Raw genomic sequence first — 27,877 nt, 5'->3', positions numbered from 1 at the left:
ACCAGGTCAGCAGAGCTGCTGTATACCCTGACAACCAGGTCAGCAGAGCTGCTGTAGAGCCAGAGAACCAGGTCAGCAGAGCTGCTGTAGAGCCAGAGAACCAGGTCAGCAGAGCTGCTGTAGAGCCAGAGAACCAGGTCAGCAGAGCCGCTCTAGAGCCAGAGAGCCAGGTCAGCAGAGCCGCTCTAGAGCCAGAGAGCCAGGTCAGCAGAGCCGCTCTAGAGCCAGAGAGCCAGGTCAGCAGCCTTGCTGTAGAGCCTGAGACCCAGGTCAGTAGAGCTGCTGTAGAGCCGGAGAACCAGGTCAGCATAGCCACTGTAGAGGAAGAGAACCAGGTCAGCAGAGCTGTTGTAGAGCCTGAGACCCAGGTCAGCAGAGCTGCTGTAAAGCCAGAGAACGAGGTCAGCAGAGCTGCTCTAGAGCTAGGAACCAGGTCAGCAGAGCTGCTGTAGAACCAGTGAACCAAGTCAGCAGCGCTGCTGTAGAGCCAGAGAACCAGGTCCGCAAAGCTGCTGTAGAGCTAGAGAGCCAGCTCAGCAGAGCCGCTGTAGAGCCAGAGAACAATGTGAGCAGAGCCGCTCTAGAACCAGAGAGCCAGGTCAGCAGAGCTGCTCTAGAGCCTGAGAACTGATTCAGTAGAGCTGTTCTAGAGCCAGAGAGCCAGGTCAGCAGAACCGCTTTAGACCCTGAGAACCAGGTCAGCAAGCTGCTGTAGAGCCAGAGAACCAGGTCAGCAAAGCTGCTCTAGGGCCTGAGAACCAGGTCAGCAGCAGAGCCGTTGTGGAGCCTGAGAACCAGGTCAGCAGAGCTGCTGTAGAGCCAGAGAACCAGGCCAGCAGAGCTGCGGTAGAGCCAGAAAACCAGGTCAGCATAGCTGTTGTAGAGCCGGAGACCCAGGTCAGCAGAGCTGTTGTAGAGCCTGATACCCAGGTCAGCAGAGCTGTTGTAGAGCCTGATACCCAGGTCAGCAGAGCTGCTGTAAAGCCAGAGAACCAGGTCAGCAGAGCTGCTCTAGAGCCAGGAACCAGGTCAGCAGAGCTGCTGTAGAGCCAGAGAACCAGGTCCGCAAAGCTGCTGTAGAGCTAGAGAGCCAGCTCAGCAGAGCCGCTGTAGAGCCAGAGAACAATGTGAGCAGAGTCGCTCTAGAGCCTGAGAACCAGGTCAACAGAGCTGCTCTAGAGCCAGAGAACTGAGTCAGTAGAGCTGCTCTAGAGCCAGAGAAGCAGGTCAGCAGAGCTGCTCTACAGCCAGAGAACCAGGTCAGCAGAGCCGCTCTAGAGCAAGAGAGCCAGGCCAGCAGAACCAGAGAACTAGGTCTGCCAGCTGCTGCAGAGCCCGAGAACCAGGTCAGCAGAGCTTCTGTATACCCTGAGAACCAGGTCAGCGGATCTGCTCTAGAGCCAGAGAACCAGGTCAGCGGATCTGCTCTAGAGCCAGAGAACCAGGTCAGCGGATCTGCTCCAGAGCCAGAGAACCAGGTCAGCAGAGCTGCTGTAGAGCCAGAGAACCAGGTCAGCAGAGCCGCTCTAGAGCCAGAGAGCCAGGTCAGCAGAGCCGCTCTAGAGCCAGAGAACCAGGTCAGCAGAGCTGCTGTAGAGCCAGAGAACCAGGTCAGCAGAGCCACTCTAGACCCAGTAACCCGGTCAGCAGATCTGCTCTAGAGCCAGAGAACCAGGCCAGCAGAGCCAGAGAACTAGGTCAGCAAGCTGCTGTAGGGCATAAGACCCATGTCAGCAGAGCTGCTGTAGAGCATTAGAACCAGGTCAGCAGGGCCATTGTAGAGCCAGAGAACCAAGTCAGCAGAGCTTTTGTGGACCCAGAGAACCACGTCAGCAGAGCTGCTGTAGAGCCAGCAAAAAGGTCAGCAGAGCCCTCTAAACCCTGAGAACCAGGTCAGCAGAGCCGCTCTAGAGCCAGAGAGCCAGGTCAGCAGCCTTGCTGTAGAGCCTGAGACCCAGGTCAGCAGAGCTGCTGTAGAGCCGGAGAACCAGGTCAGCATAGCCACTGTAGAGGAAGAGAACCAGGTCAGCAGAAGCTTGCATGAGCATCGTATTAGACATACAAGGGACTACCTGTTACAATTTTGCGCGGCAAATTCACTCCCAACCCCGATCCCTTTAATTACCTTCCACAACGATGCTCCCGAGATATCCTCCAACCAGACAACCAACAGCTTCAGTCTGGCATTATTGAATTGTAGATCGGCTGTCAAGCATGCGTTAGAGATAAAAACGCTTATTCTGGACCTACAATTAGATATTCTTTTCCTCACGGAAACCTGGCTAACGCCTCATTCAGATGCTGATATTGTGAGTATGTTACCCAAGGATTACCTCATACACCATCAAAATAGAATAAAAGGCATAGGAGGCGGACTAGCGATTATTTACAGGAATTCCATCACTTGTAGGCTACAAGAAGGAGGGATTGAGGACTGCGAAAGTGCCCACTTCTCACTTCAACTAACCCCTAATAAATCCCTGTCAGGTCTTTTGATTTACCGCCCGCCGGGGGCCACAGGTAACTTTGTAAGATCATTACTGGACACCACCACTTCTTCTTGTACTTTGACCCCCAATTTTATCCTGCTTGGCGATCTAAACCTACATTTTGAGGACAGTACTAATAAAATTGCTGGGGACCTTATCTCAGAATTAAAAGTACTCGACCTTCATCTGATCAACTCAGAGGCAACCCACACCAAGGGTCACCTCCTGGATCCCTTATTTGCCAATCTCACAAAAATTGAAGCTCGCCCTGCACTCCCTCTCCCTTGGTCTGATCACTTCCTCATCCCTTTTATGTGGCAAATTAGCAAAATCACTGGCCAATTGCAAACTCCTAGAGGACGGGACAGACCATGGTCCAAAATACCTCTTGAAGACTGGACACAGGAGTTGACACGATCTACCCCTTTAGCAGATCCTGATCCTGTGCTAGCCAACGATAACTTCACTAATTGGATCACCTCCACCTTGGATATAGTCGCCCCGAAGATCGACTTAAAGAAAAGAAGTACCACTTTTAAATCACCATGGTTCTCACAGGAACTCAGGAACCTTAAGAAAATCTGTAAAAGCCATGAGCGTAAATGGAGGAAAACATGGGACCCCACCACCAAGGAAGAATATAAAGCAGCGATGAGGACTTATAAAGCGGCGCGAAAAGCAGCCCAAGCCTCCTTCTTTGATAAAAAAATCAAAGCTGCCTCTAATTCTTCTCGGGAGACCTATAAAATAGTTAAAGAGCTCCTAACTATACCGAACACCCTCCCAAACCAACAACCCACAACTGACAAATGCAACCAAATAGCCTGTTTTTTCCAAAATAAAATCATCAAGATCCTACAGTCACTTCCTCCTTTAAACGATGATAACTCCCTGACCGCTTCATTAGTCTCTGTCAGTGGTCCAACATTAGACAGTTTCAGCCAACTTTCTGAGGACGATTTCTTAAAAACTCTTTCAGACTTGAAAAGTGGTTCCCCTAACGATCCTGCTCCTATCCACATTCTCAAACAGGTTGGACCCACCATCTCGCATCTGGCCACCAATCTTATTAATGCCTCGTTGAACCAGGGAGTGGTCCCTCCTGATTGGAAACATGCCATTGTTAAGGCACTTCAGAAAAAACCGGGTATGGACCCTACAGATCTGACTAACCTCCGCCCAATTTCACTCCTTCCTGGACTAAGTAAGATTGCAGAGAAGGTAGTCAACAAGCAATTGTCTGCCTTCCTTGAAACCAACAATCTCCTTCGTCCCACACAGACAGGCTTCCGTCCAGGTCAAGGGACGGAAACAGCCCTTTTGAAGGTAGTTGAAGAGGCAAGATGCATCTTGGATTCGGGAGGATCAGTGTTACTGATCCTCCTGGATCTAAGCGCTGCATTTGATACGGTGGACCACAAAACCCTCATTAAGCGCCTCTTCAGTCTGGGAGTAAGGGGCACAGCCCTCTGCTGGCTCTCTTCATTCCTAAAAGACAGAACATTTCAGGTCTGCGAAGGGAATGTGCGATCCGATATTCTCCCTCTCCAGTGTGGGGTCCCCCAGGGCTCTTCATTGAGCCCTACGCTTTTTAACACATACATGGCCCCCCTGGATGACGTGGTCTCCCCTTTTGGGATAAAAGCCGTCACATACGCTGACGACACCCAAATGATCGTTTCATTTTCTCTGGAAGAGGATAAGGTAAAAAACCTTCATGATTGTCTAGAGGGTATTCATGCCTGGATGTCCGCCTCAAGGCTTAAGCTCAATGGCTCGAAAACTGAGCTCATGCTGTTGGGAACAAAATATCTTCTCTTCCATCTGCCATGTGGCCAGCATGCTTAGGCCCCCTCCCTCAACCCAAGACTGAATTAAAAAGTCGGGGTTTCTGGCTCGAACAGGACCTATCCCTCAAAACGCAAGCGAAAAAAACAGCTGGCACATGTGTGGGGCTACTGCGTTCCATCAGAAAGATCCTCCCTTTACTTCCAGGACCCTCCCAGAAATTGCTTGTTCAAGGTCTAGTCCTATCAAGACTAGATTACTGCAATGCTCTCTTTCTTGCTGCCCCGGAATCCACGATCAACATTCTTCAAAGAACACAGAATGCCGCAGCTAGGACTCTTACTGGGACCTCTCGCAGAGTCTCAGCCAAACCCGCCCTTAAGGCACTACATTGGCTGCCGATCCGCGAAAGGGTCAAATTTAAGGCCCTTTGCACGGCCCATAAAGCTTTGCAAAATCAAGGGCCTCCAATGCTAAAAGATATGATCTTTCCATACAGACCCAATAGGCCCCTACGATCAGCTCAAGGTCATCTGGCCACAGTCCAAAAAATTAGAAAAGCCCGAACTGGAGGACGCCGTTTCTCGGTTACTGTGGCCATCTCTTGGAATGCCTTGCCATTTCACCTTCGTTCTGAGTCCAATCTTCTGAAATTCCGTAAGCATCTAAAAACTCATCTCTTCCCGCAATAACTTCCTTCCTTTCCCCGTCTTCACCCTCAGAAGTTCTGCAATTTCAGCGCTGGGACGCTCACGGGCAGCCATGCGCTATATAAGACCTAAATTTCATTTCATTTCATTTCAGCAGAGCTGTTGTAGAGCCTGAGACCCAGGTCAGCAGAGCTGCTGTAAAGCAAGAGAACGAGGTCAGCAGAGCTGCTCTAGAGCTAGGAACCAGGTCAGCAGAGCTGCTGTAGAACCAGTGAATCAAGTCAGCAGAGCTGCTGTAGAGCCAGAGAACCAGGTCCGCAAAGCTGCTGTAGAGCTAGAGAGCCAGCTCAGCAGAGCCGCTGTAGAGCCAGAGAACAATGTGAGCAGAGCCGCTCTAGAACCAGAGAGCCAGGTCAGCAGAGCTGCTCTAGAGCCTGAGAACTGATTCAGTAGAGCTGCTCTAGAGCCAGAGAAGCAGGTCAGCAGTCTTGCTGTAGAGGAAGAGAACCAGGTCAGCAGAGCTGCTGTAGAGCCATAGAACCGGGTCAGCAGAGCTGCTCTAGAGCCAGAGAGCCAGGTCAGCAGAACCGCTTTAGACCCTGAGAACCAGGTCAGCAAGCTGCTGTAGAGCCAGAGAACCAGGTCAGCAAAGCTGCTCTAGGGCCTGAGAACCAGGTCAGCAGCAGAGCCGTTGTGGAGCCTGAGAACCAGGTCAGCAGAGCTGCTGTAGAGCCAGAGAACCAGGCCAGCAGAGCTGCGGTAGAGCCAGAAAACCAGGTCAGCATAGCTGTTGTAGAGCCGGAGACCCAGGTCAGCAGAGCTATTGTAGAGCCTGATACCCAGGTCAGCAGAGCTGCTGTAAAGCCAGAGAACCAGGTCAGCAGAGCTGCTCTAGAGCCAGGAACCAGGTCAGCAGAGCTGCTGTAGAGCCAGAGAACCAGGTCCGCAAAGCTGCTGTAGAGCTAGAGAGCCAGCTCAGCAGAGCCGCTGTATAGCCAGAGAACAATGTGAGCAGAGTCGCTCTAGAGCCTGAGAACCAGGTCAACAGAGCTGCTCTAGAGCAAGAGAACTGAGTCAGTAGAGCTGCTCTAGAGCCAGAGAAGCAGGTCAGCAGAGCTGCTCTACAGCCAGAGAACCAGGTCAGCAGAGCCGCTCTAGAGCAAGAGAGCCAGGCCAGCAGAACCAGAGAACTAGGTCTGCCAGCTGCTGCAGAGCCTGAGAACCAGGTCAGCAGAGCTGCTGTATACCCTGAGAACCAGGTCAGCGGATCTGCTCTAGAGCCAGAGAACCAGGTCAGCGGATCTGCTCTAGAGCCAGAGAACCAGGTCAGCAGAGCTGCTGTAGAGCCAGAGAACCAGGTCAGCAGAGCCGCTCTAGAGCCAGAGAACCAGGTCAGCAGAGCTGCTGTAGAGCCAGAGAACCAGGTCAGCAGAGCCACTCTAGACCCAGTAACCCGGTCAGCAGATCTGCTCTAGAGCCAGAGAACCAGGCCAGCAGAGCCAGAGAACTAGGTCAGCAAGCTGCTGTAGGGCCTAAGACCCATGTCAGCAGAGCTGCTGTAGAGCATTAGAACCAGGTCAGCAGGGCCATTGTAGAGCCAGAGAACCAAGTCAGCAGAGCTTTTGTGGACCCAGAGAACCACGTCAGCAGAGCTGCTGTAGAGCCAGCAAAAAGGTCAGCAGAGCCCTCTAAACCCTGAGAACCAGGTCAGCAGAGCAGCTGTAGAGCCAGAGAACCAGGTCAGCAGAGCTGCTGTAGAGCCAGAGAACCAGGTCAGCAAAGCTGTTGTAGAGCATCACACCCAGGTCAGAACAGGTGCTGCAGGGACTGGAGCGGTACAAACGTAATCAGACACAGAACAGGTGCACTGACGCAGCGTAATATTGGACATTCTGTCACAATATTTTGTCATTTTACAACACAGTAGTACTGTCTGGGCAAACGTTTCTTCTCATTAGCAGCACTCTAACACCCGAATACAGCCATCAGCAACAAAATGGTGACAGTTAATCTTTGCAAAGAGTCTGGCCCCCTGAGGGACCACGGCTGATACTTTTTAAAGCCTCTTTTGATCCATCTGATTTAGAATCAGTGTTAGCAACTGTTACAGAAGATCTGAATCATGCGGCAAGTGTGGAAAATATGCAAATACTCTGAGAAAGCAGCAGCCACGATATTACGTCATTCCAGTGGTCATGCCTATGAGCAAAGACTTGCAGTGTTGTGGCCTTGATTTACTGACTGTGTTGTAAATCAATGGAACTGTCCCCCAGAAGAATATTTGGGCAAGAAATAACCTCAAAGTACTGATTCTGTGGTACTGATAAAGTAAGAATAAAAGTGGAGGCCATGCAAGGTCAATGAAGTCAGGAAGGAATGGCCAGTTCTTGACAGCATTGTCATTCTCAAGGTAGGAATTCCCATGCAGGGCAGCGCTAAGTAGCTGGGATGAAACAAGCATTTGCAATGCAATAGGTCTCTCATTTAATTGAGTTGAAGCTATTGGCATTATAAATGACAAAGTGTTTTGCTAAGGTTTTTAAAAAGCAAAACATAAATTAAAGGCATTGCCATTTACAAAGCCGGCAGCTCAAACTTGCGTAAATGTGAGATCTATTGCATTGCAAATGCTTGTTTTACTTTCTTCTTTTCTTGCAATTTTCAGCTCTACCCTAAAGCTCCACCATTCAGTGTCTTGATGAGGATCCCGTATCTCTAACGGAAGGGAAACGTCGACAGTGGTGCAGACTCTTACAAATATTTGTTATCATATTAAGGGGCTGTGCTGTTATTTTATATTTGGTACTCACTGTGATCACTTTATCACAATTGTCTATCATGTTTAAGACTGGCACCCAAAGTGTCTTTGTAATACATTCCCTGTTTTGTATTTTATGAATAAATTCCATTTGGATGTGTCAAAAATTGTCTTTATTGGCATATTAGGGACCACTGTTTTTGTACTAGCAATAATACCTACGTCCCTAGTGATTTATGGGTTTATGTTGGTCAATAAAAAAAAAATTCTCCAATTTCAGCACCCGAGGAAGAGCAGTCCAAAGTAAACTGGAGTTGAGCAGAGCATTTGACTGCAGTGCAAAGTATGTGGGCCACATGATAGTGTTCTGATCTTTGTATGTGCATAATATTTCATTGATTGTTTTGTGCCATATGATTTGTAATTTTATCCCATTGTGTTCTGAGTAGTTTCCTGTTTTTTACTGGTTTGGCTGTTCTTAAACTAGTAAAGAAAGATTCCGCTTAATCCTGGTCCGTTTAACCAAATTGAAACTTTATGCGGAAAGGGAAATGTCCTACCTATTATGAAGGACCGATAGTAAGCACACATCTTAAGTCCATCAGTAGTCACCATAACAGGGATTAAAAAAACACTAGGATAGGCAATGGGTGGGCAGACATAATCCAGGCGAGTGAACCATCCCTGATCTCACATTAAGACATTCCTGTTTGTGTAATATTTTTTCATATTCATTTGAGTGATTCAGGTTACTTACCAATTAATGCTGAAAAGCGTAATTTTTTTTGCAGATGTCTACGACCAACATTTTCTATTTGAAGGAACACTCAAGAGTATTTGAGTGCGATATAAGTCTTTTTATAACATATAACATAACTTTACTTGATCTGGGCGTCTCCACAAGCTTTGCTGTTAAAAATCTTTACACTTATGAGTGTCCAGACTTGTACCTATACTATGTCTCCTTTTTTGAGGGGTTTCTTGCAATAATAGCACTTTCACAAGATTATTCTCTTCTCTAATAAAGTTCCATTAAGTATTTCAAACAATAATTAACACACCATAGAATATGTTAAGGAACCCAGAGCTGCCCCATATGGACTGCATAGCTCTAGTTATTTCGAGAGCCAATAGGCATCACAAACTTAGCTGGGGACAAGAAACTGCAACAGCTTTGGGGACTGATTATAGTGCATGAACTACACATAGCCAAGTATAGCTACAAATGAGTAAAGTGCACCTCAGGAACAATCTGAGCGGGCCTGGATGTTCAAAATCACACTTTTCTACACGTCATTCTTCACAAGTCAAGCCACAGAGTGTATCACTTTCCATCATATTGTTACACCTTCCTTGACAAGTAGTATATTTGGACTTGCATAAGCCTAATCATACTGAGGCATACAGGGCTTTGCAAACCCTGGCAGTTTGGCCAAACTCCTGAAGGCAACATAACAATTCCTTAAAAAGTGTGACACTATACATACTCGTCAAAATGTAAAACAAAAAGTTAAATCCTGTCATCTACATTTATTCACTCTATCCTTTATGATCAGTGTGACTTTTATACATTTCTGCAATGGGCACGCCACTTAGTGTGGTGATAATAAAAGAAAATACAAACAAAAAAAACACTATTTACCTGGGGACACAAGCAAGATACGACATTAATCTTCTGAGATCTTCTTGTCGTATTCTATCATGGTTGCTGCGAGCTGGAAATGTCAAGACGGGTCCTCCCCGTTTATCTCTACCACCTATTAAAAATGACATATTAATGTAACACATGGGACACAGGGGACAGTGAACAATCAAATGATGAATGCTAACAAATACTTCTATTTGGACTTGCCTTCAATACTACATTTAAGGGAACATAACGCATAGCAAAAACGTGCTCACAAAATAATTTTTGCAGGCAGCAGGACATCAATTCTCACTAAAAACATGAAATACAAATTTAACGCAACATGATGCTGGATACAAGATGCTCTCAAAATCAGCTTGAGACTATAAGCTGCAGATAACTCCTTGAACTCTTTCCACTGTTCTTTAAATTAATAAATAGCGAATAAAGTGGTTGCCTAGGCTACAGAATAATAGTTGAGGTAGGCACGAATACCCAAGGTCATGACTGAGAAAAGTCCATGGATAATTGAATTGTGCTTGTTTTTATGTGTGCATTTATTTTACACATATATATATATATATATATATATATATATATATATATATATATATATATATATATATATAATATCGTGTTTTTGATTATTTCTTCACTCAATATTCATCCTTTTATTAAAGTAATAATTTTAGAGTTTAATTTTACTTACATTTTTTATATTTTTCGAACCCCCATTTTTGCGTGTATATTTTTGGAAATAAATGTTCTTAATATGTTCCTGGATATAAATATATATTGTATAGTTTAACAATGTTTTTACGTTAATGCTTACATATACCTACTTATCTGTGTTGTAATGCCCTTTGCATAGGCTGTGTGGTAATTGTCACATGTGTGCGGATTCATTATAATGGGTCCGCACCAATAAAATGCCAGATTGAGGGTTGCTGACTTCCATTTGGATCATCAGACGTAATAATATACCAGCTTAACACAAAATAACCTCATAACTGCACATGAGGCTAGGAAACAGAGCTGAACCATTGGCGCCTCAGTACCACACCACCAGTGCGCACCATCATCAGTTTATTGCCTTATTTCTCTGCCTCCCCAGCTGAAGATTGCAAACAATTGTTGGTAACAGTGATCTAAATACTAACTTGGGACTTTTTTAGATGTTAAGAAGTGGCCATTATAGAGAATGGGGATTGAGAAGGCTAGTGAGGATTTTGCAGTTTGATAAGAGTATCAACCAGAAGGAAAATGCTAACAACCCAGTAAGCATCTGTTCTTGGCATGTAGAGCTGTAGATTCACGTGCTTTGCATACTCCTGCCATCAAGTATTGGGTCCAGATGTTTGCAAGTTGTTTTTCTTCAAAGAAGTCTTTCCAGTGACAAGATAAGGGACTCCTCCATTTGGTGATAGTGCGCATGGGCATCAACTCCATTGTTGGATTGTTTTCACTCGGAGGGTGAGAATGGAGTTAAGAGTAGAATAGAGATGTCCATGCGTATGTATGTAAGTACAGGTACCCGGGGAGGTGGGTGGGCGCATGTGAATCTACAGTTCTACATGCCAAGAATAGATGCTTAATGGGTAAGTAGCATTTTCCGTTTGAGGCATATGAGCTGTAGATCACATGCTTTGCATAGACTATACAGAAGTATTCTCCCAAAGAGTTGGCTAACCTGTAGCTGTTGCAGTCGTTTGAAAAAGTGTACGAAGAACTGCCTGGCCTACATTAGCTTGTTGTCAGGCTAACACATTTACACAATAGTGTTTTGTAAATTTGTGTGGTGTAGACCATGTTGCAGCTTTGCAGATGTCAGTTATAGGGATGTTTCCTAAAAAAGCAATAGAAGCCCTTCGTTTGAGGGTGGAATGCGCCCTAGGAGGAATTGGTAAAGTTCTCTTTGTTTTTTCACAGCATGTCTGAATACATTTAACTATCCACCATGCAATACCTGATTTTGAATTGGGATTGCCTTTGTGTGGTGGAGCAAAAGCAACAAAGAGTTGTTTAGTGTTGCAAAAAGGTTTTGTCTTTTCTATGTAATATAACCGTGCTCGTTTAACATCTTAAGTGTGTAGAGCTCGTTCTGCCACTGAATCTGGTTGAGGAAAGAACACAGGTAACAACAGATTGGTTGATTTTAAAGGCAGGTACCACTTTAGGTAGGAATTTGCGGTTAGTGCGAAGAACCACTTTGTTATGGTGGACTTAAAAATGGTTCTTCTATGGTTAATGCCTGAAGCTCGCTCAATCTCGTCAGTGAAGTAATAGCAATGAGGAAATCAACATTTCAAGTGAGAAACTGCAGTTCGCATTTAAGCAATGGCCTAAAAGGTAGACCAATTAGTCTGATAAGGAATATATTAAAGTTCCACGCTGGGGCAGGGGAAAGTCTTGGTGGAATAACTCTTTTGAGTCCCTCCATGAAAGCCTTGATAACAGGTACTCTGAAAAGGGACAGATGCTATTTTGAACATATGCAGCTACTGCAGCGAGATGTAAGCATATGGATGTGTACCCAAAACTGGTTTGCTGTAAATTAAGTAAATAACAAATAATATTTTGAATGGAAGTATCTAAAGGGTTGATATGGTTGTTGTTACAATATATAACAAATCGTTTCCATTTCGCTTCATAGCCAGCTCATATAGTAGGTCCTCTGGCCTCTTTAATGATATTCATACTGTCTGGTGGAAGATTCAGATAGCTAAACTCTATCATTTCAGGTGCCCGATCGCAAGGTTGAGATGTTTGGGATTTGGATGCCTAATCTCTCCATGGCTCTGCATAAGGAGACTGGTTGTGAGATGTAGTTTTTGATGAGGAACTACTGAAAGTTCCAAAAGGGTAGGGAACCAGGGTTGACGGGCCCATGTGGGAGCTACCACGAATAGCCTGAGGGACGTTTGCCTGAGCTTATGAACCACTAGTAGAATGAGTGAGAGAGGCAGAAAAGCGTAGGGAAATGTCCCTGACCAGTTCATCCATAGTGCATTGCCTTTGGATAATGGGTGTGGATACCTGGAGGCGAAGCTTTGGCATTTTGCGTTTTGGTGTGAGGCAAACAGATCTATCTCTGGGAAGCCCCACATTTGAAAGACTGGGAGGAGAACTTGAGGGTTAAGTTCCCACTTGTGAATCTGTTGTATGGGTAGATCTACAATCTGATTGTTTACTCCTGAGAGGTGTTCCGCTAGGAGATATATCTTTTGATGTATGGCCCACCTCCAAATGGCTTGTGCAAGGTATGACAGTTGGAGAGTGTCCCCCACCCTCTTTTCTGTAGGTAATAAATGGCTGTCATAATGCTGGTGCGTTTCAGGACAGCTTTGCTTACAAGGTGAGCCTGGAAGGCTTTGAGTGTTAGACATACTGCTAGCAGCTCTAGATGAGTTCTGAGAAGTTGCTTTTGTTTTTAGCTCCACAGGCCTTGAATTGTCGGAGTTTGGAGATGAGATCCCCAACCAGTGAGCGATGTGTCTGCTGTTTCCACTGTCTGTGGAATAGGGTCGATGAAGGGCCACCCTTTGGATAGGTTTTGTGGATTCCACCACTGCAGAGAGTGATGAGTGCGGCCATCCACCAACACTAGATCTGACAATTGACCCTGAGATTGATTTCACTGATGTGCTAAACATTCCTGAAGGGAAGACATTTGAAACCTTGCATGGAGAACTATGATGATGCAAGACGCCATCATTTCTAGTAGCTGCATAAATACCCAAGCTGGTGTGGTCGGGCTGAAACTGGGAAATTAGAGCCTGAATATTGTGGATTCTGACAGGTTTGGGACAGGCTAGAGCTTTTTGGGTATTGAGAGTGGAGTGATACCCAAGTAAGTGAGGGTTGGAGATGGGATTTCAACAGATTTACTGTGAATCCAAGATAATACAGTAATTACTGGATTTGATGAGCCAGTCAGCCAAGTATGGGAAGACATGAATATGTTGTCTTCGCAGGTGAACAGGGACTACTGCCAGGCATTTGGTGAATACTCTGGGAGCAGTGGTGATTCCGAATTAAAGCACTTTGAACTGATAGTGTTGTCCCGCTACCACAAACCTGAGATATTTGCAGTGAGTGGGGTGTATTGGATTATGGAAGTTTGTGTCCTTTAAGTCTAAAGGAGACAGAATGTTGCCTTGTTGAAGGAGCGGGAGCACTTGTTCAAGTGTCACCATGTAAAAATGGTCTGATTGAACATAGAGATTTATGTCTCTGAGGTTTAGTATAGCCCTGAGAGAGCCGGCCTTTTTGGGTATGAGAAAGTATAGGGTATACGTAGGATCCTTCATATTGTAATGGTACGGGCTATAGCTCCCTTTTGCATTAGAGAATGAACCTCTTGTTTGAGAAGGTGCAGATGCTCTGGTGACATTTTGTGTGATCCTGGAGGAATGTTTGTGGGATTGGCAGTAAGCTCCAGATAATAACCAGATTGGATAATTTGTAGGACCCATCTGTCTGAAGTTATTGAATTCCAGAAGTGAAAAAATTAAGAGAGACGTCCCCCGAGGTGTGGAATGATCGGGGGGAGAAGGTGGCAACTCATAGTTTGTTTGCTGCAGGGGAAGTACGGGGTGCGTTACCTTAACCTCTTCCCTTACCATTATTGCCTCAAAATCCTCCTCTAAAGTAACCTCTTACAGAGGGTGATTGATTATTGCCTCTACACGAAGTAGAGGTGTTGCTTGTGGATATATTCTTTGAACACCCTTGTAGAAGGAGCGGCGAAAGGAACTCTGATTTGATAGGGACTGCAAAGCTCCCATGGATTTGCGACATATGTATCTTTCTCCATTTGTTCAAAAGAAGTGTCTATCACAGGTCCAAATAGGTGTTCCGTTTCAAAGGGTAGATTTAAAATAGAGGCCTGGACTTTGGGTTTAAACCCATAAATTCTGAGCCAGGCGTGCCTTCTTAAAAGAACACTGGTGTTCAAAGCGCGAGCAGCAGTGTCAGATGCGTCTAAAGTGCACCTAATGGAAGTGTTGGGAATGAGTTCCCCTTCCTGAATTGAGTCGTGCACCTTAGTTTGTGTTCATATGGCAAGAACTGGAGCAATTGTTCCAATTCTTCGTAGTGAAAGCGGTCATATCTCGCTAAAAGAGGCTGGGTGTTGGCAATATGCCAGTGATTGGCTGCCTGCGCAGCTACTCATTGCCAGAGGCATTTATGAGTTTGGATTCCTTGTCAGGTGGAGGGGCATCTCCTATTTGTGAGTTTGCCCTTTTGCAAACCTTAGAAACCACTAGGGAGTCTGCAGGAACTTGACCCTTGATGAAAACGGGGTCTGTAGGTGCAGGTTTATATTTCCTATCTACTCTTGGTGCTAGAATTCTTGCACGCACCGGGTCCTTAAAAATGTCATCTGCGTGTTTAAACATACCCTTGGTTGTGTGGCGCTTTAGGCTCCGAGGGAATTTTCCCGATTCATGTCCTTATATAGGTATAATTCACATTGCCCTAATATAGGCATATGAATCAAGCCCTTATTTAGACATAGCCCATGCAGTCCAAATACACGCATGGCTACTTCCACCCGTACCAAACGTCACAACGATTTCTTGGAAAATCGGTTTAAGCTGTAAGGGAACCTCCCCTTGCTGAAATATTGATTTGTCCAAGAACTCATGTCCTTTTCAAAGAACTACTATTCCCTAGGGGCTCTTTCCGGACGTTATCATGCCTGACTTTACGTCAAACTAGACACTTTCAAGGTATAAATATGCCTTTACTTGCTCTAGCAAGACACAGTGGTTCAGAGCAGTTCTACTTGCCCGACGGAGCTCGCTACAGCAAGTACCGAATGACGTCAACCCTCCAGCTGACGCACTGATCAAGAGGCTGTCTTTCTCTCGGCGAGAATCCAGCTCCAGTGTTTCCAAGCTCCCCTTGCGGGGTGTTGGGAAATAGTCTCGAGACAGAGATACCAGACCTCCTTCATTCTAAACTAAGATATGGAGCTTATTAGAACTTAAGAGAAATCTTAGATAGATTCTTGCCAAAGAAAACTAAACCTATGCTACACCACACTTCATTCTTCCCTCGTACTAGACTTAGGTTAGGTACATTGGGGTAGGGGTATTTTAGAAGCACCAGTTGAGTATTTTAGTCACTGTTATTTATGTATGTATTTTTATATGGCTTAGAAACCATACAAAGCTCTTACAGTATTATTTTATAATCTTGTTCTCGCTGTACGCATTATACTTCACAGTCTGTATTACAAGTCGTCCCTCAGCCTGGGACGACTTCTGGTGGCCAACCACACTCTGAAGTGCACCGACACCCACCGACCATGCACACAACCTAGGATTCATCCTCGACTCCTCCCTCTCCATGTCTAAACAGGTCAACGCCATCTCCTCCTCCTGCTCCTGCTCCTGCTACAACACACTCCGCATACTCCGCAGGATCTACCAGTGGATCCTGACCGAAACAAGAACGGTGACACAGGTCCTCGTCAGCAGCAGACTGGGCTATGGCAACGCACTCTACGCCGGAATCCCAGCCAAACACCTACGACGACTACAACGCATCTAAAACGCCTCCACCCGACTGATAGTCAACGTCCCCCGCTGCAGCCACATCACCCCCCACCTGAGACCTACACTGGCTCCCCGTCGACAAAACGATCACCTTCAAGCTCCTCTCCCACGCACACAAAGCACTCCACAACGCCGGACCGACCCACCTGAACAGCAGACTCAGCTTCTATACCCCCACCCGCCAGCTCCGCTCCACCAGCCTCGCCCTCGCCGCTGTTCCCCGCATCCAACGAACAACATCCGGCGGCGGATCCTTCTCCTACCTCGCCTCCAAGACCTGGAACACCCTCCCTACCCACCCACCTACGGCAGACCCAAGACCTACTCGCCTTCAGAAGACTTCTCAAGACCTGGCTCTTTGAGCAGTAGCGGCACCCCGCCCCTCAGCGCCTTGAGACCCTCACGGGTAAGTAGCACGCTTTACAAGTACTCTGATTGATTGATTTAAGCAGTTCACTTTTCTTGCATGAGAAAGACGACTGTTCAATAAACCTTTTTATTGAAAATGCCGGTCTCTCTATTTCTCTGCAACTCTGTAGAAACTAAGCAGGCACGATTGACTGAGTGAAATACTAATCTATTGTTTCCACGACTCTAGAGATACATTTCTTTTTCTTGGGAAACAAAGTAGTCATGTTTATGCGGTTGTCAGAAACAAATCCCTCCTTGTGAATTCGAGAAAGTTTCTAGTGACCTCTGAGCTAGCTGGCACTCACTATTAAGTTTAGTATATTCGATAGAGACCTAGTCGACCTCAGTCCTACGTCTAATCTATAGGATATATTATTCCAATGCGCAGAGCCTATTGGGAATATAGGAACTACACTACATGGCGCCCAACATTTGGTAAGGCACTAATTTAATGCTAGATACTAAAGTAACTCGGTTGTGCTTTTCTCTGAGACCTTTTTTCCCGTAAAATACTCCAATAGAAGTCTGGAGTGGGTAAAAGGATAAAGTCTAGTCTAGTCTGGATATTTGTATTGCGCAGACATATCACATCCCGTGAGGGAGTCTCATGGCGCATGCGGACAATCCCAGAATAAAAAGGTGAAAGATCCTGGAAGGCAAGACCTAGCTGAAAAGCCATGTTTTCAACAACTTTCGGAAACTCATGTGTTCGATCGTTGCACGGATATTCAGGGGAAGTTTGTTCCATAGGAGTGGTGCCATATGGGAAAAGGCACGTCCCCCATTTCTGACTGTTTGTACTCTAGATGGCGTGAGTTGGAACTTGGAGCTAGATCTCAGTTCTCGTCCGGGCTGGTACCAGGTCAATTTTCGGTTCCAGTATTTTGGTCCAGCGCCGTGCATATGTTTGTGAACCAGACACATGGTTTTAAAGATGGCTCTTTTTTTTATGGGGAGCCAGTATAAATATCCGCCATAACTGAATAGGACAAAAATCCTATGCATTAGTTTTGGTTTGTTCAACGTTGAAGGATACAGTGTTCCAAAATATTGTGCACCTTATCTTTGTTTCCTTGAAACTTGCTCTGCAAACTTTCGGCCGAAAAAATGAGTTAAGTCAAGGACGGCAATAACGCCGTAGCAGGTTTTGACACAATAGGCTTTAATGAAGCCGACGATGATGCTTTAATCATCCCAGAATATGTAAGGAAAGCCATCACTATAAAACTTATAAAAAATGGCCTATCATCAAGAGGTGGTAGGGTAATTTTTGTGATAGAGGCACATGAATATCAGCAGGCAGAGTTATTCTATTCATGGATTATCTTCCCTGAAGCAAATCCAGTAACACATGTGTTACACTTCTACAAAGAAGAGGAACCTCCAACGGAATATATTCCTTTTGAGGATATTGAAATTCCACTAACTTACCAAGAGCATGCGCTCTGGTTCAAAGGCGCCCTACAACATATAAATCACATTACCAGGCTCGGTCCACTAGGTAGACCAGGAGCAACATGGCCGGTGTTATCCAGCTATACACCACATCCTGCATTGAAGAAATGTCAGGTGCGGAACTATTAGTTCAACTAAAACAACTAATCAAAATACATAGACAATTGGTTCAATAGTTCATCCGGACTCTGACAGTCCAACGTCCTATAAGGATTCCACAACACACCCCTTACCAGGGGAACACAAATAAAATTACACCACCGACTATACAATCAGTCATTGGCAAATTACCAGCAAAACAGGAACAAATTCCATTCTGGGCAGCTCAAAAAATTACTCAAATCGAGGCAGTATTTCCTGATACTACCCTTCATGATAAACAGGATTCTAACAATCTTTTTACCAATGGGGATCGCATCACACCAGGAGGACTGCGACACCTGGGGTATAGTCTTCGCTGCAATTTACACTAAAACACATGGTGTTCCATCTATGGCGGTAATACCAGCCATCCTGAAACCGATTCAAAATGGCAGATCCTGCTTTAAATTTAGGTATGAAATTACTAAAAAATTTCAAGCAGGTCTCAGCAATAATATTAGCTAATATTAGAGGTGAGGCCGCATCCATGGCGATCCGCCAGAAGTTGAGATAATTTGATGTAATCAAGCAACTTATGGAACTAGCCAGAATAATTGAAAAATCCTATGAAGAACTAGGTAGAGACAGTTTGGGTGGTAAACCGGTGAAACCCCAACTGACTGAAAGTCCTGAGAAAGTTTTTATTAAAAACACTCTTACTCTTCCTAAAAAGAAGTGGGTGAACACTAAGCAGACTCCTAAGGAGAAGCGTTCCCATTCCAGGAGGTAGGACTCCTCAAAAGGAGCCCTCTGAAAAGAGGTATAACCTCAGGAATAGGGATAATTTGAGAAAACCTGATAGATATCAAGACACTGATAAACGTTCCTCCCGTACCTTTCAGACTTCATCAGAGAAATCCGAAAGAAGAGGACGGTCAGAACAAAAGGAATAACGAGTGAAGTCCAAAGACTAACAACACGTTCCAAAAAATAAGAAAACTCAATTCACCAAAAAGAAAGTAGCAGGTCTAAAAATGAGACATACCGAGGATCTTGAGGTCACAATTCAAGAACAGGGAGTGGGCTCAAACAATGTTGGACAGCACAGCAGAAGTCACCATAGCTCGCAAGATCCTGAAGAATCATCTGGAGACAGTAGACTTGAATGAGTACATCCAAGTTGAAATCGCTGATACAAGGGTTAGTGTGCCACACAAGTTATATGAAGTAACACTCCGGATGGAGGGGGACATAACTAGAAAAATAAGAGCACTCTTTTGGGAGAAGCTCTCTCGGGGTTATGACATTCTTCTAGCTGAACAGGACTGGCCACCTGAATTTGTCAGGGACTGCCCACATGGCGAAGAAATACTTACATAATGTATATAATGTTAGGAGGTGCACTCCTGAATCTCCGAACTATTCCTTGAATTTATTTATGGGTGCTGCAACAAGCAAGAGCTGTCAACCCTCTGGAAAACACAGGGTCAGAAATACAAGCATTATGGCTACTCTGTACAATAGATGTAGTAGCATTTTATACTTCAATACCACATGCAGCTGGTCTGGAAGCTGTTGAATGGGCGTTACTACAATTACAGGACATCAACACTGAAAAGGTACTATTACTACAGTTGTTGAACTTTTGCTTGCAACACAGTTATTTCAGATGGGAAGACAAATACTACGCACAACTCACAGGAACCTCTATGGGTTTTTTCGGGGGCGCCTGCATACGCGAACATCTTTATGGCTTTATTTGAACATCAGAACCTAATGAGCAATCAAATATGGTGGTCCAAGATAAAATTATATTGCAGATTTATAGACATTTTTGGTCTGGATGAACACACGTGAGGCTTTGGAAGAATTAGCACTGATGAATATATTTGATCCCAGAATTCAGTTCACCTACAAAATTCATGATAAGGAGATAGAATATTTGGACGTGACGGTAATGAAAAAACCGGATGGCACTGGCCTTGACACTCAAATATACACTAAAACCACGAACCGGAATAACTCTTTTGAATACTCAAGTTTTCACCCAAGGAGCCTAATAAATAACTTGCCATATTCTCAATTTGTGAGGATAAAGAGAAAATGCTCAGATCCTCAAACATGTCAAAAGAAATCTGAGGAATACAGACAAAGGTTCAAACAAAGAGGCTATCCAGACAGGGTATTACATCAATGTATGCAAAGAGCTACCAATAAAGAACGGAAAGACCTATTTGTTCCTAACATAACGAGAAAAACCATAACATCGTATTTGTATCTAAATACACCACTAGTTCTCCAGCCTTCAAAAAAATTATTAACACGAGTTGGGAACTTCTGGCCAATGAACCTGATTTTAACGGCATATACAAAGAGTTACCTCTACTTGCTTACACCAGAGGTAGAAATCTACTGGAGTTGTTATCAACAAGCATTTACAATGCAACGGTCTCGCTTTTGCACAAGTTAGAGCTATTGGTATTGCAAATCACACATTTTTTATTTATGTGTTGGTTTTGAAAACAGATAAATAAATGGCATTGTCATTTATAATGCAAATAACTTAATCTCTTGCAAATGCGAGACCTATTGCATTTGCACCCACACACAGAGCCACACACACACAGAACCACACACCCACACACAGAGCCACACACCTACACACAGAGCCACACACCTACACACAGAGCCACACACTTACACACAGAGCCACACACCCACACACAGAGCCACACACAGAGCCACACACAGATCCACATACCCACACACAGAGCCACACACAGAGCCACACACCACCAGTCCATCAAGTAAGGTTTCTACTGACCTATAAGTAAGTCCACCTAAAAGATTCAAGCCATGCAATCTCAGAACTGCACCCCTAATTACACCTTTCCCGACCCCTTAATGTCAGCTGCTCTGCAGGAGAAGGGTCCATAAATGGTGCTTTTGTAGTTTGCCATATCAACATCTCAAGGATTAAAGACAGACGCCTTGTCTCAGAACCCTATCTTCAAACCCTGTAAAAGGAGGACGCACCACAGAGAAGTTCGCAAACTCGAACATAATAAAAACCACACACAGCTCGAGCCCCTGTTTCATGAGCCAACCTTTCCAGGTCCTAGTGGTGCACGGAACAAAACATAAATCTAGTTCTTGCACATTTACCCTTGACATGAGCCTGTACACATCTCTCCTCTTCTTACATTTCAGCAATAGATGGGTCTAGACAATAAGGTGTCTGTGATGAAACCAATAGCATGTACCATACACACAAATTTCCGCAACTGAGGCACAACCCACAGAGGTGTTTAATGGGATTGGATTTGAACCGGTGCCCTGAATCTTGTACACACAAACAGGTATGCGTCAGGGGCACTATAGCGGTAAGCACACAACAGAAAAGGCTATATGGCCTGTGGCGCGCAGACACACATACCTGCAGGGAGTGCATTAACTCTCTCAGCTGTCGTAAAATTCCAACCTTTTGATCAGTGTGCACACAGAAAACACAGGGGAATTCCCCGACGAGCTATATTAGATCGGAGTATGTGGCCTGCAGCAAACAAACATCCAAAGCAGGGACATTAACTCACCACTTCATATACTGGCACCCAAGACCAGCTGTCTACAGCAGGGACATTAACCTGCCAAGCTTTCTTGCTGAGACTTGAACCCGTGACTCTTGGTCACACACTCATCTGGCAAACCAGTGCTCCACCCCTCCACTCCCCGTACAGTCTGTGAACCGGGGGAGGGATGTCTGCAGCAGGCACATTGACCCACTGATCTGCCTCGTTGGAAACACGACCCCCTAGCCTTTCGCGACTGCAAATGAGGCTCGCCCCGGCCTCCCCGCTCTCTCCCTCCTTGGTGTATGGCAGCAGAAGCCGACAGTAAAACACAACCTGGTATTTTAATCTCAGACCCTCGGCAGAGGAAACAGGCAGCGCCCCGTCCACGTCCAGATGTACACAAGGGGTGCAACGCACATGGGCGCGCAGCGACCAGGCAACAACTGAAAACACACCGTGACACAAAACACACAACGGGTACAGGGAGCAACACCCCTCTCCGTCCCCGCCTCCAAAACAAACCCATTACTCACCTACTCAAGTTCTGCAACCCCCCTAACATCTCGCGACTGCAAATGAGGCTCGCCCCGGCCTCGCCGCTCACTCCCTCCTTATTTTTAAATAAACGATTGAGGGAGAAAAACTGTTTGAAACTGCACCGCATCGTACGCTTTCCATGTCAAAGACATTTCAGGTTTTTTTAAGTCATATATTTAGACGCTTTTCTGCATTCGTGCGGCGTGCTCTCAGTTTTATGAGTAGGGCATGAACGGTCCCACCTATGGCAATATATAGCTGCAATTAACCGCGGTGTGAATACCGGGCGGCGTTGTATATATCCTCATATTGTTTTTCTCTTCCTCGGAAAGTATTACAATGCTGCAGTGGGGGCTTGTCCTTAGCGGCAATTAGACCCAAGAGCGCACTATGAAATGAACAGCCCTGACTTAATGAGCGCTTCAAAAGGCAATGCAGGGCTGCGAGTTGTGAATTGAAGCAGCTTCAGGCGAGGCCTGGGAGCGGGCACTGTGCCTGGTGCATTTTGTCAACACAAAGTTCGTGTCCTCGAGAGGCAGCAAGACCTGTCCTTTTCAGACTGGGTGGTGTGTTTTTGACTGTTTGTAAAGAATGTAAGAAAGAAAGTCAAAAACACGCCCCCCAGTCTGAAAAGGACGGGACTTAGATAGAAAGAAGAATGTCACTAGGACCTCTTCTCCAATGGCTGGCCACCGTTTAGGAGGCCAGCCAATGGAGAAGAGGGGCGGGGCTTAATCTCGCTAGTGATGTTCTCTCTACCCCATTAAGTCTCGCCAGCGAGACTGCGCATGTGCGCAGTCTTTTGCAGGCGAAGACCTAAAAACTATCACCACTGACCAAACCAAGGAATTCAAGGGAACCTCAAGATGTCACAACTTCTACACTGCAACAATGCCATTACAGGTAACACGTTAATACAACAGAGTTTAGGCACGCAAACACCGTTGAGGCACACAAGTGATTGCAATACAGACAACAACATATATTGCATAAAATGTCCTTGTGGAAAGGCATACGTCGGGAAGACGGAAAGAAAAATAACAAGCATTTGCAATGCAATAGGTCTCGCATTAGGAAAGTTAGAGGTATTGGTATTGCAAATGTTAAATATTTTATTTATGTGTCTGTATTGAAAGTGGGCAAATTATTAGCTTTGTTATTTTCAATGGCAATATTTTTAACTTTTGCAAAAGTGAGACTTATAGCATTGCAATGCAATATGTTTTGTATTTATATGATTTAGAAGTATTAATATTATAAATGTGAATTGTTTATTTTTATTAATAATTAATAATTAATTAAAAGTTAATGTAATGTATAGTGGCAATATTTTAAAGTTTTGTAAATAAGTAATCGGAAGATTATGTTTAGTGTATTTAACTGTGAGGCAAATTGAAGATTATAAGTGGAATATTGCCTTTAAAATTTTTTTTTTTTACTAAAGCTTAAAACATTGAGAGAACATCTTAGAACCATCTGTTGATTGTTTTTAAAGAGTGATGCTGTGGCGTTCAGTGATGCTTTGGCCTTTTGTGTTGCTGAGTGATGCTGTGTCTTTTAGTGGTGTTGGGCGATGCTGTGGGCTTTAGTGGTGCAGAGTGATGCTGTGGGCTTCAGTGGTGCTGATGTATGATGTGGCCTTCAGTGTTGGAGTGTTGCTGTGCTATTAAGTGTTGCTATTTTGTTGAGTGGTGCTGTGGTGTTGAGTGTTGTTGTGGCGTAGAGTGATGCGGTGGCGTTGAGTGATGTGGTGTTGAGTGGTGCTGTGTTGTTGAGTGTTGCTGTGGCGTTGAGTGGAGCTATGCCGTTGAGTGGTGATGTTGTGTTTATTGGTGTTGTTGCGTTGAGTGGTGATGTGGCGTTACGTGGTGCTGTGGCTTTGAGTGGTGCAGTGGCGTTGATTGTTCCTGTTGCTTTGAGTGGTGATGTTGCGTTAAGTGGTGCTGTGGTGTTTAGTGGTGCTGTGGCGTTCAGTGGTGCTGTTGTGTTGAGTGGTGCTGTGGCGTTCAGTGGTGTTGTTGTGTTGTGCTGGTTTGTGTTATTGAGTGTTGCAGTGGCATTAAGTGGTGCTGTGGCATTGATTGGTGAAGTGTCATTGAGGGGTGTAGTTGAGGGGTGTAGTTGGAGGTTGGAGTTGGATGTTGGAGTTGGATGTTGGAGTTTGAGTGTGGCGTTGGAGGGTGGCGTGTGAAGGAGGAGTTGGAGGGTGGAGTCGGAGGGTGGAGTCGGAGGGTGGAGTCGGAGGGTGGAGTCGGAGGGTGGAGTCGGAGGGTGGAGTCGGAGGGTGGAGTCGGAGGGTGGAGTTTGACGGAGTCGGAGGGTGTAGTTGGAGGGTGTAGTTGGAGGGTGGAGTTGGAGGGTGGAGTTGGAGGGTGGAGTTGGAGGGTGGAGTTGGAGGGTGGAGTTGGAGGGTGGAGTTGGAGGGTGGAGTAGGACGATGGAGTAGGAGGGTGGAGTAGGAGGGTGGAGTAGGAGAGGGTGTAGTGGGTGTGTGAGTTTGTGAGGGTTAGTGAGGGTGAGGGTGAGTGAGGGTGTGAGGATGAGTGGGGTGGGTGTGTGAGGGTGTGTGAGGATGAGTAGGGAGGGGGTGTGTGTGTGTGTGATGGTGAGTGAGGATGAGCGTGAGTGAGGGTGGTCAGGGTGTGATGGCGATTGTAGGCGTGTGAGGTGTTGTGAGGGGGTGAGGGTGAGTGAAGGTGTGTGAGGGTGGGTGAGGGTGTGGAGGTGTGAGGGTGAGTGAGGGTGTGGAGGTGTGAGGGTGAGTGAGGGTGTGGGTGAGTGAGGGTGTGGGTGAGTGAGTGAGGGTGGTTAGGGTGTGGGTGAGTGAGGGTGTGGGTGAGTGAGGGTTGTTAGTGTGTGAGGTGAGTGTGGGTGAGTGTAGGTGTGTGAGGTGTGAGGGTGTGTGAGGGTGAGTGATGGTGTGTGAAGGTGTGAGGGTGAGGGGGTGTGAGGTTGAGGGGGCGATGGTGAGTGGGTGTGTGAAGGTGAGTGGGTGTGTGAAGGTGAGTGTGTGTGTGTGAAGGTGAGTGTGTGTGAAGGTGAGAGTGTGTGTGTGAAGGTGAGTGTGTGTGTGAAGGTGAGTGTGTGTGTGAAGGTGAGTGGGTGTGTGAAGGTGAGTGGGTGTGTGAAGGTGAGTGGGTGTGTGAAGGTGAGTGGGTGTGTGAAGGTGAGTGGGTGTGTGAAGGTGAGTGGGTGTGTGAAGGTGAGTGGGTGTGTGAAGGTGAGTGGGTGTGTGAAGGTGGGTGTGTGAAGGTGAGTGGGTGTGTGAGGGAGAGTCTGTGGGTTAGTGGGTGAGTGTGTGTGAGTGGGTGTGTGAGGGTGAGTGAGGGTGTGAGTGTGGGTGTGAAGGTGAAAGAGGGTGTGTGTGTGTGAGGGTGAGGAGGTGTGAGGGTGAGGAGGTGTGAGGGTGAGGAGGTGTGAGGGTGAGTGAGGGTGAGTCAGGGTGTATGAGGGTGGGTGAGGGTGAGGAGGTGTGAGGGTGAGTGAGGGTGAGGGTGAGTGAGGGTGTATGAGGGTGGGTGAGGATGCGGAGGTGTGTGGGTGGGTGAGGGTGATTGAGGGTGGTTCGGGTGTGAGGGTGAGTGTATGTGTGTGAGGTGTTGTGAGGTGATGGTGTGTGAAGGTGTGAGGGGGTGTTAGGGTGAGGGGGTGATGTTGAGTGATGGTGTGTGAGGGTGTGAAGGTGTGTGAGGGTGTGTGAGGTTGTGGAGGTGTGAGGGTGAGTGAGGGTGAGGGTGAGTGAGGGTGTGGGTGAGTGAGGGTGTGGGTGAGTGAGGGTGTGGGTGAGTGAGGGTGTGGGTGGGTGAGGGTGGTTAGGGTGTGGGTGGGTGAGGGTGTGGGTGAGTGAGGGTTGTTAGGGTGTGAGGGTGAGTAGGTGTGTGAGGTGTTGTGAGGGTGTGTGAGGGTAAGTGATGGTGTGTGAAGGTGTGAGGCTGAGGGGGTGTGAGGTTGAGGGGGTGATGGTGATTGGGTGTGTGAAGGTGAGTGGGTGTGCGAGGGTGAGTGGGTGTGCGAGGGTGAGTGGGTGTGCGAGGGTGAGTGGGTGTGCGAGGGTGAGTGGGTGTGCGAGGGTGAGTGGGTGTGCGAGGGTGAGTGGGTGTGCGAGGGTGAGTGGGTGTGCGAGGGTGAGTGGGTGTGCGAGGGTGAGTGTGTTTGTGAGAGTGAGTGGGTGTGTAAGGGAGAGTCTGTGGGTGAGTGTGTGTGAGTGGGTGGGTGTGAGGGTGAATGAGTGTGTGAGGATGAGTGTGGGTGTGAAGGTGAGTGAGGGTGTATGTGAGGGTGAGGAGGGGTGAGTGAGGGTGAGGGTGTATGAGGGTGGGTGAGGATTAGGAGGTGTGTGGGTGAGTGAGGGTGATGTTGATTGAGGGTGGTAAGGTTGTGAGGGTGAGTGTATGTGTGTGAGGTGTTGTGAGGTGGTGGGGTGTGTGAGGGTGAGTGATAGTGTGTGAAGGTGTGAGGGGGTGTTAGGGTGAGGGGGTGATGTTGATTGATGGTGTTTGACGTGTGTGAAGGTGAGGGTGTGAGGGTGTGTGAGGGGGGGTGAGTGTTTTTAAGTCGTGAGCGTAAGTTTGTTGTGATGATGTGTGAGTGTGAGTGAGGGTGAGTGTTGTGATGGTGAGGGGGTTGAGGGTGTGTGAAGGTGAGGGTGTGTGAAGGTGAGGGGGTGTGAGGAGGTGTGAGTGTGAGGGGGTGTGAGTGTGTGAGGGTGAGTGGCTGTGTGAGGGTGAGTGGCTGTGTGAGGGTAAGTGGGTGTGAGGGTGTGTGATGGTGAGTGGGTGTGTGAGGGTGAGTGAGGGTGTGAAGGTGAGTGGGTGTTTGAGGGTGGGTGAGGAGGTGTGAGGGTGAGTGAGGTTGGTTAGGGTGTGAGGTTGGTGTGGGTTTGTGAGGGGGTGAGGGTGTGTCAGGGTGAGTGATGGTGTGTGAGGAGGTGTGAGAGGGTGAGGGGCGATGGTGTGTGAGGGTGAGTGAGGATGAGGGTGTGTGTGAGTGAGGGTGTGTGAGGGTGAGTAAGGGAGTGTGAGGGGGTTAGTGTTAGAGTTAGGGGGTGTGAGGGTGACTGAGAGTGTGTGAGGGTGAGGGGATGAGGGTAAGGGTGGGTGAGGGGGCTTGATGGTGAGAGGGTGCGAGGGTGTGAGGTGTAGTGAGTGTGAGAGGGTTGTGAGGGGTGTGAGGGTTGTGAGGGTTGTGAGGGGAGCGATGGTGTGTGAGGGTGAGGGGGTGTGAGTGGGTGAGGGTGAGTGAGGGTGACTGAGGGTGTGTCAGGGTGTGTGAGGGGGTGAGGGTGAGAGTTAGGGGGTGTGAGGGTGAGGGTGTGAGGGTGTGTATGTTTATATGCAATTTAAATGTGTGTGTGTTTTTTAATATGTATAGTATTAAAAAAAATGTGATTGAGCTTCCCTTTTGAATTGCCCTGCCTTATGTGTATTTTTATATGTAATTTAAATGTGTGCGTGTTTTGTAATATGTGTTGTGTTGTGTTATGTGTGTGTTTTGTGTCTGTTGACTCCCGTATGAAAGTGAATAATTGTAAAATGGAGGACGCAATGCGTCACCTTGACGCTACCTACGTTAGCGTTGTAGTTTTTTTTTCTATTGTGACTGATTGTTTTTGATTGACGTTTATTTTTAGCCAATCGGAGCGCTACGTTTTTGACGTAGCGTTCAGATTTGCTTACGTCAACGGTGGAATTCCCCAGAAGATCGAGAATCGTCGGTCGCGGAAGGCGTGTTCTTGTTCGCGTGCTGTTGCTGCGTCGTTTGACAGGTAAGAGTTTATTTATAAGTGTTTTGTTATCTAATTTAATGTAGTATCCAGAGTATGTATAAAGCAATTAATGATTATGAGTGTATTTATATAAATATTGAAATATTTTGTTAGCGATTGTAATTGTCATTTATTTATGTAAATGAAATTTAATTAAGTGTTTTTATTGTTGATATATA

The 27,877-nt window shown here is 46.4% G+C and overlaps 1 protein-coding gene across 1 annotated transcript in view; it reads right to left on the bottom strand.

Annotated features, from left to right (window-relative positions):
- The window catches only part of TRIO (trio Rho guanine nucleotide exchange factor), a 5,246,815-nt gene that overhangs the window by 4,877,173 nt on the left and 341,765 nt on the right, over positions 1-27,877 (bottom strand). The window contains exon 3 of the mRNA XM_086965300.1: positions 9,328-9,442. Coding sequence (XP_086821426.1) covers positions 9,328-9,442 — 115 coding nt within the window. The remainder of the gene's footprint in view (positions 1-9,327; positions 9,443-27,877) is intronic.

Source organism: Lissotriton vulgaris, chromosome 4_1 (genome assembly GCF_964263255.1).
Source record: "Lissotriton vulgaris chromosome 4_1, aLisVul1.2, whole genome shotgun sequence".
In the NCBI taxonomy this organism is placed as follows: Eukaryota; Metazoa; Chordata; class Amphibia; order Caudata; family Salamandridae; genus Lissotriton; species Lissotriton vulgaris.
This window is presented reverse-complemented; position numbering and strand designations above follow the sequence as displayed.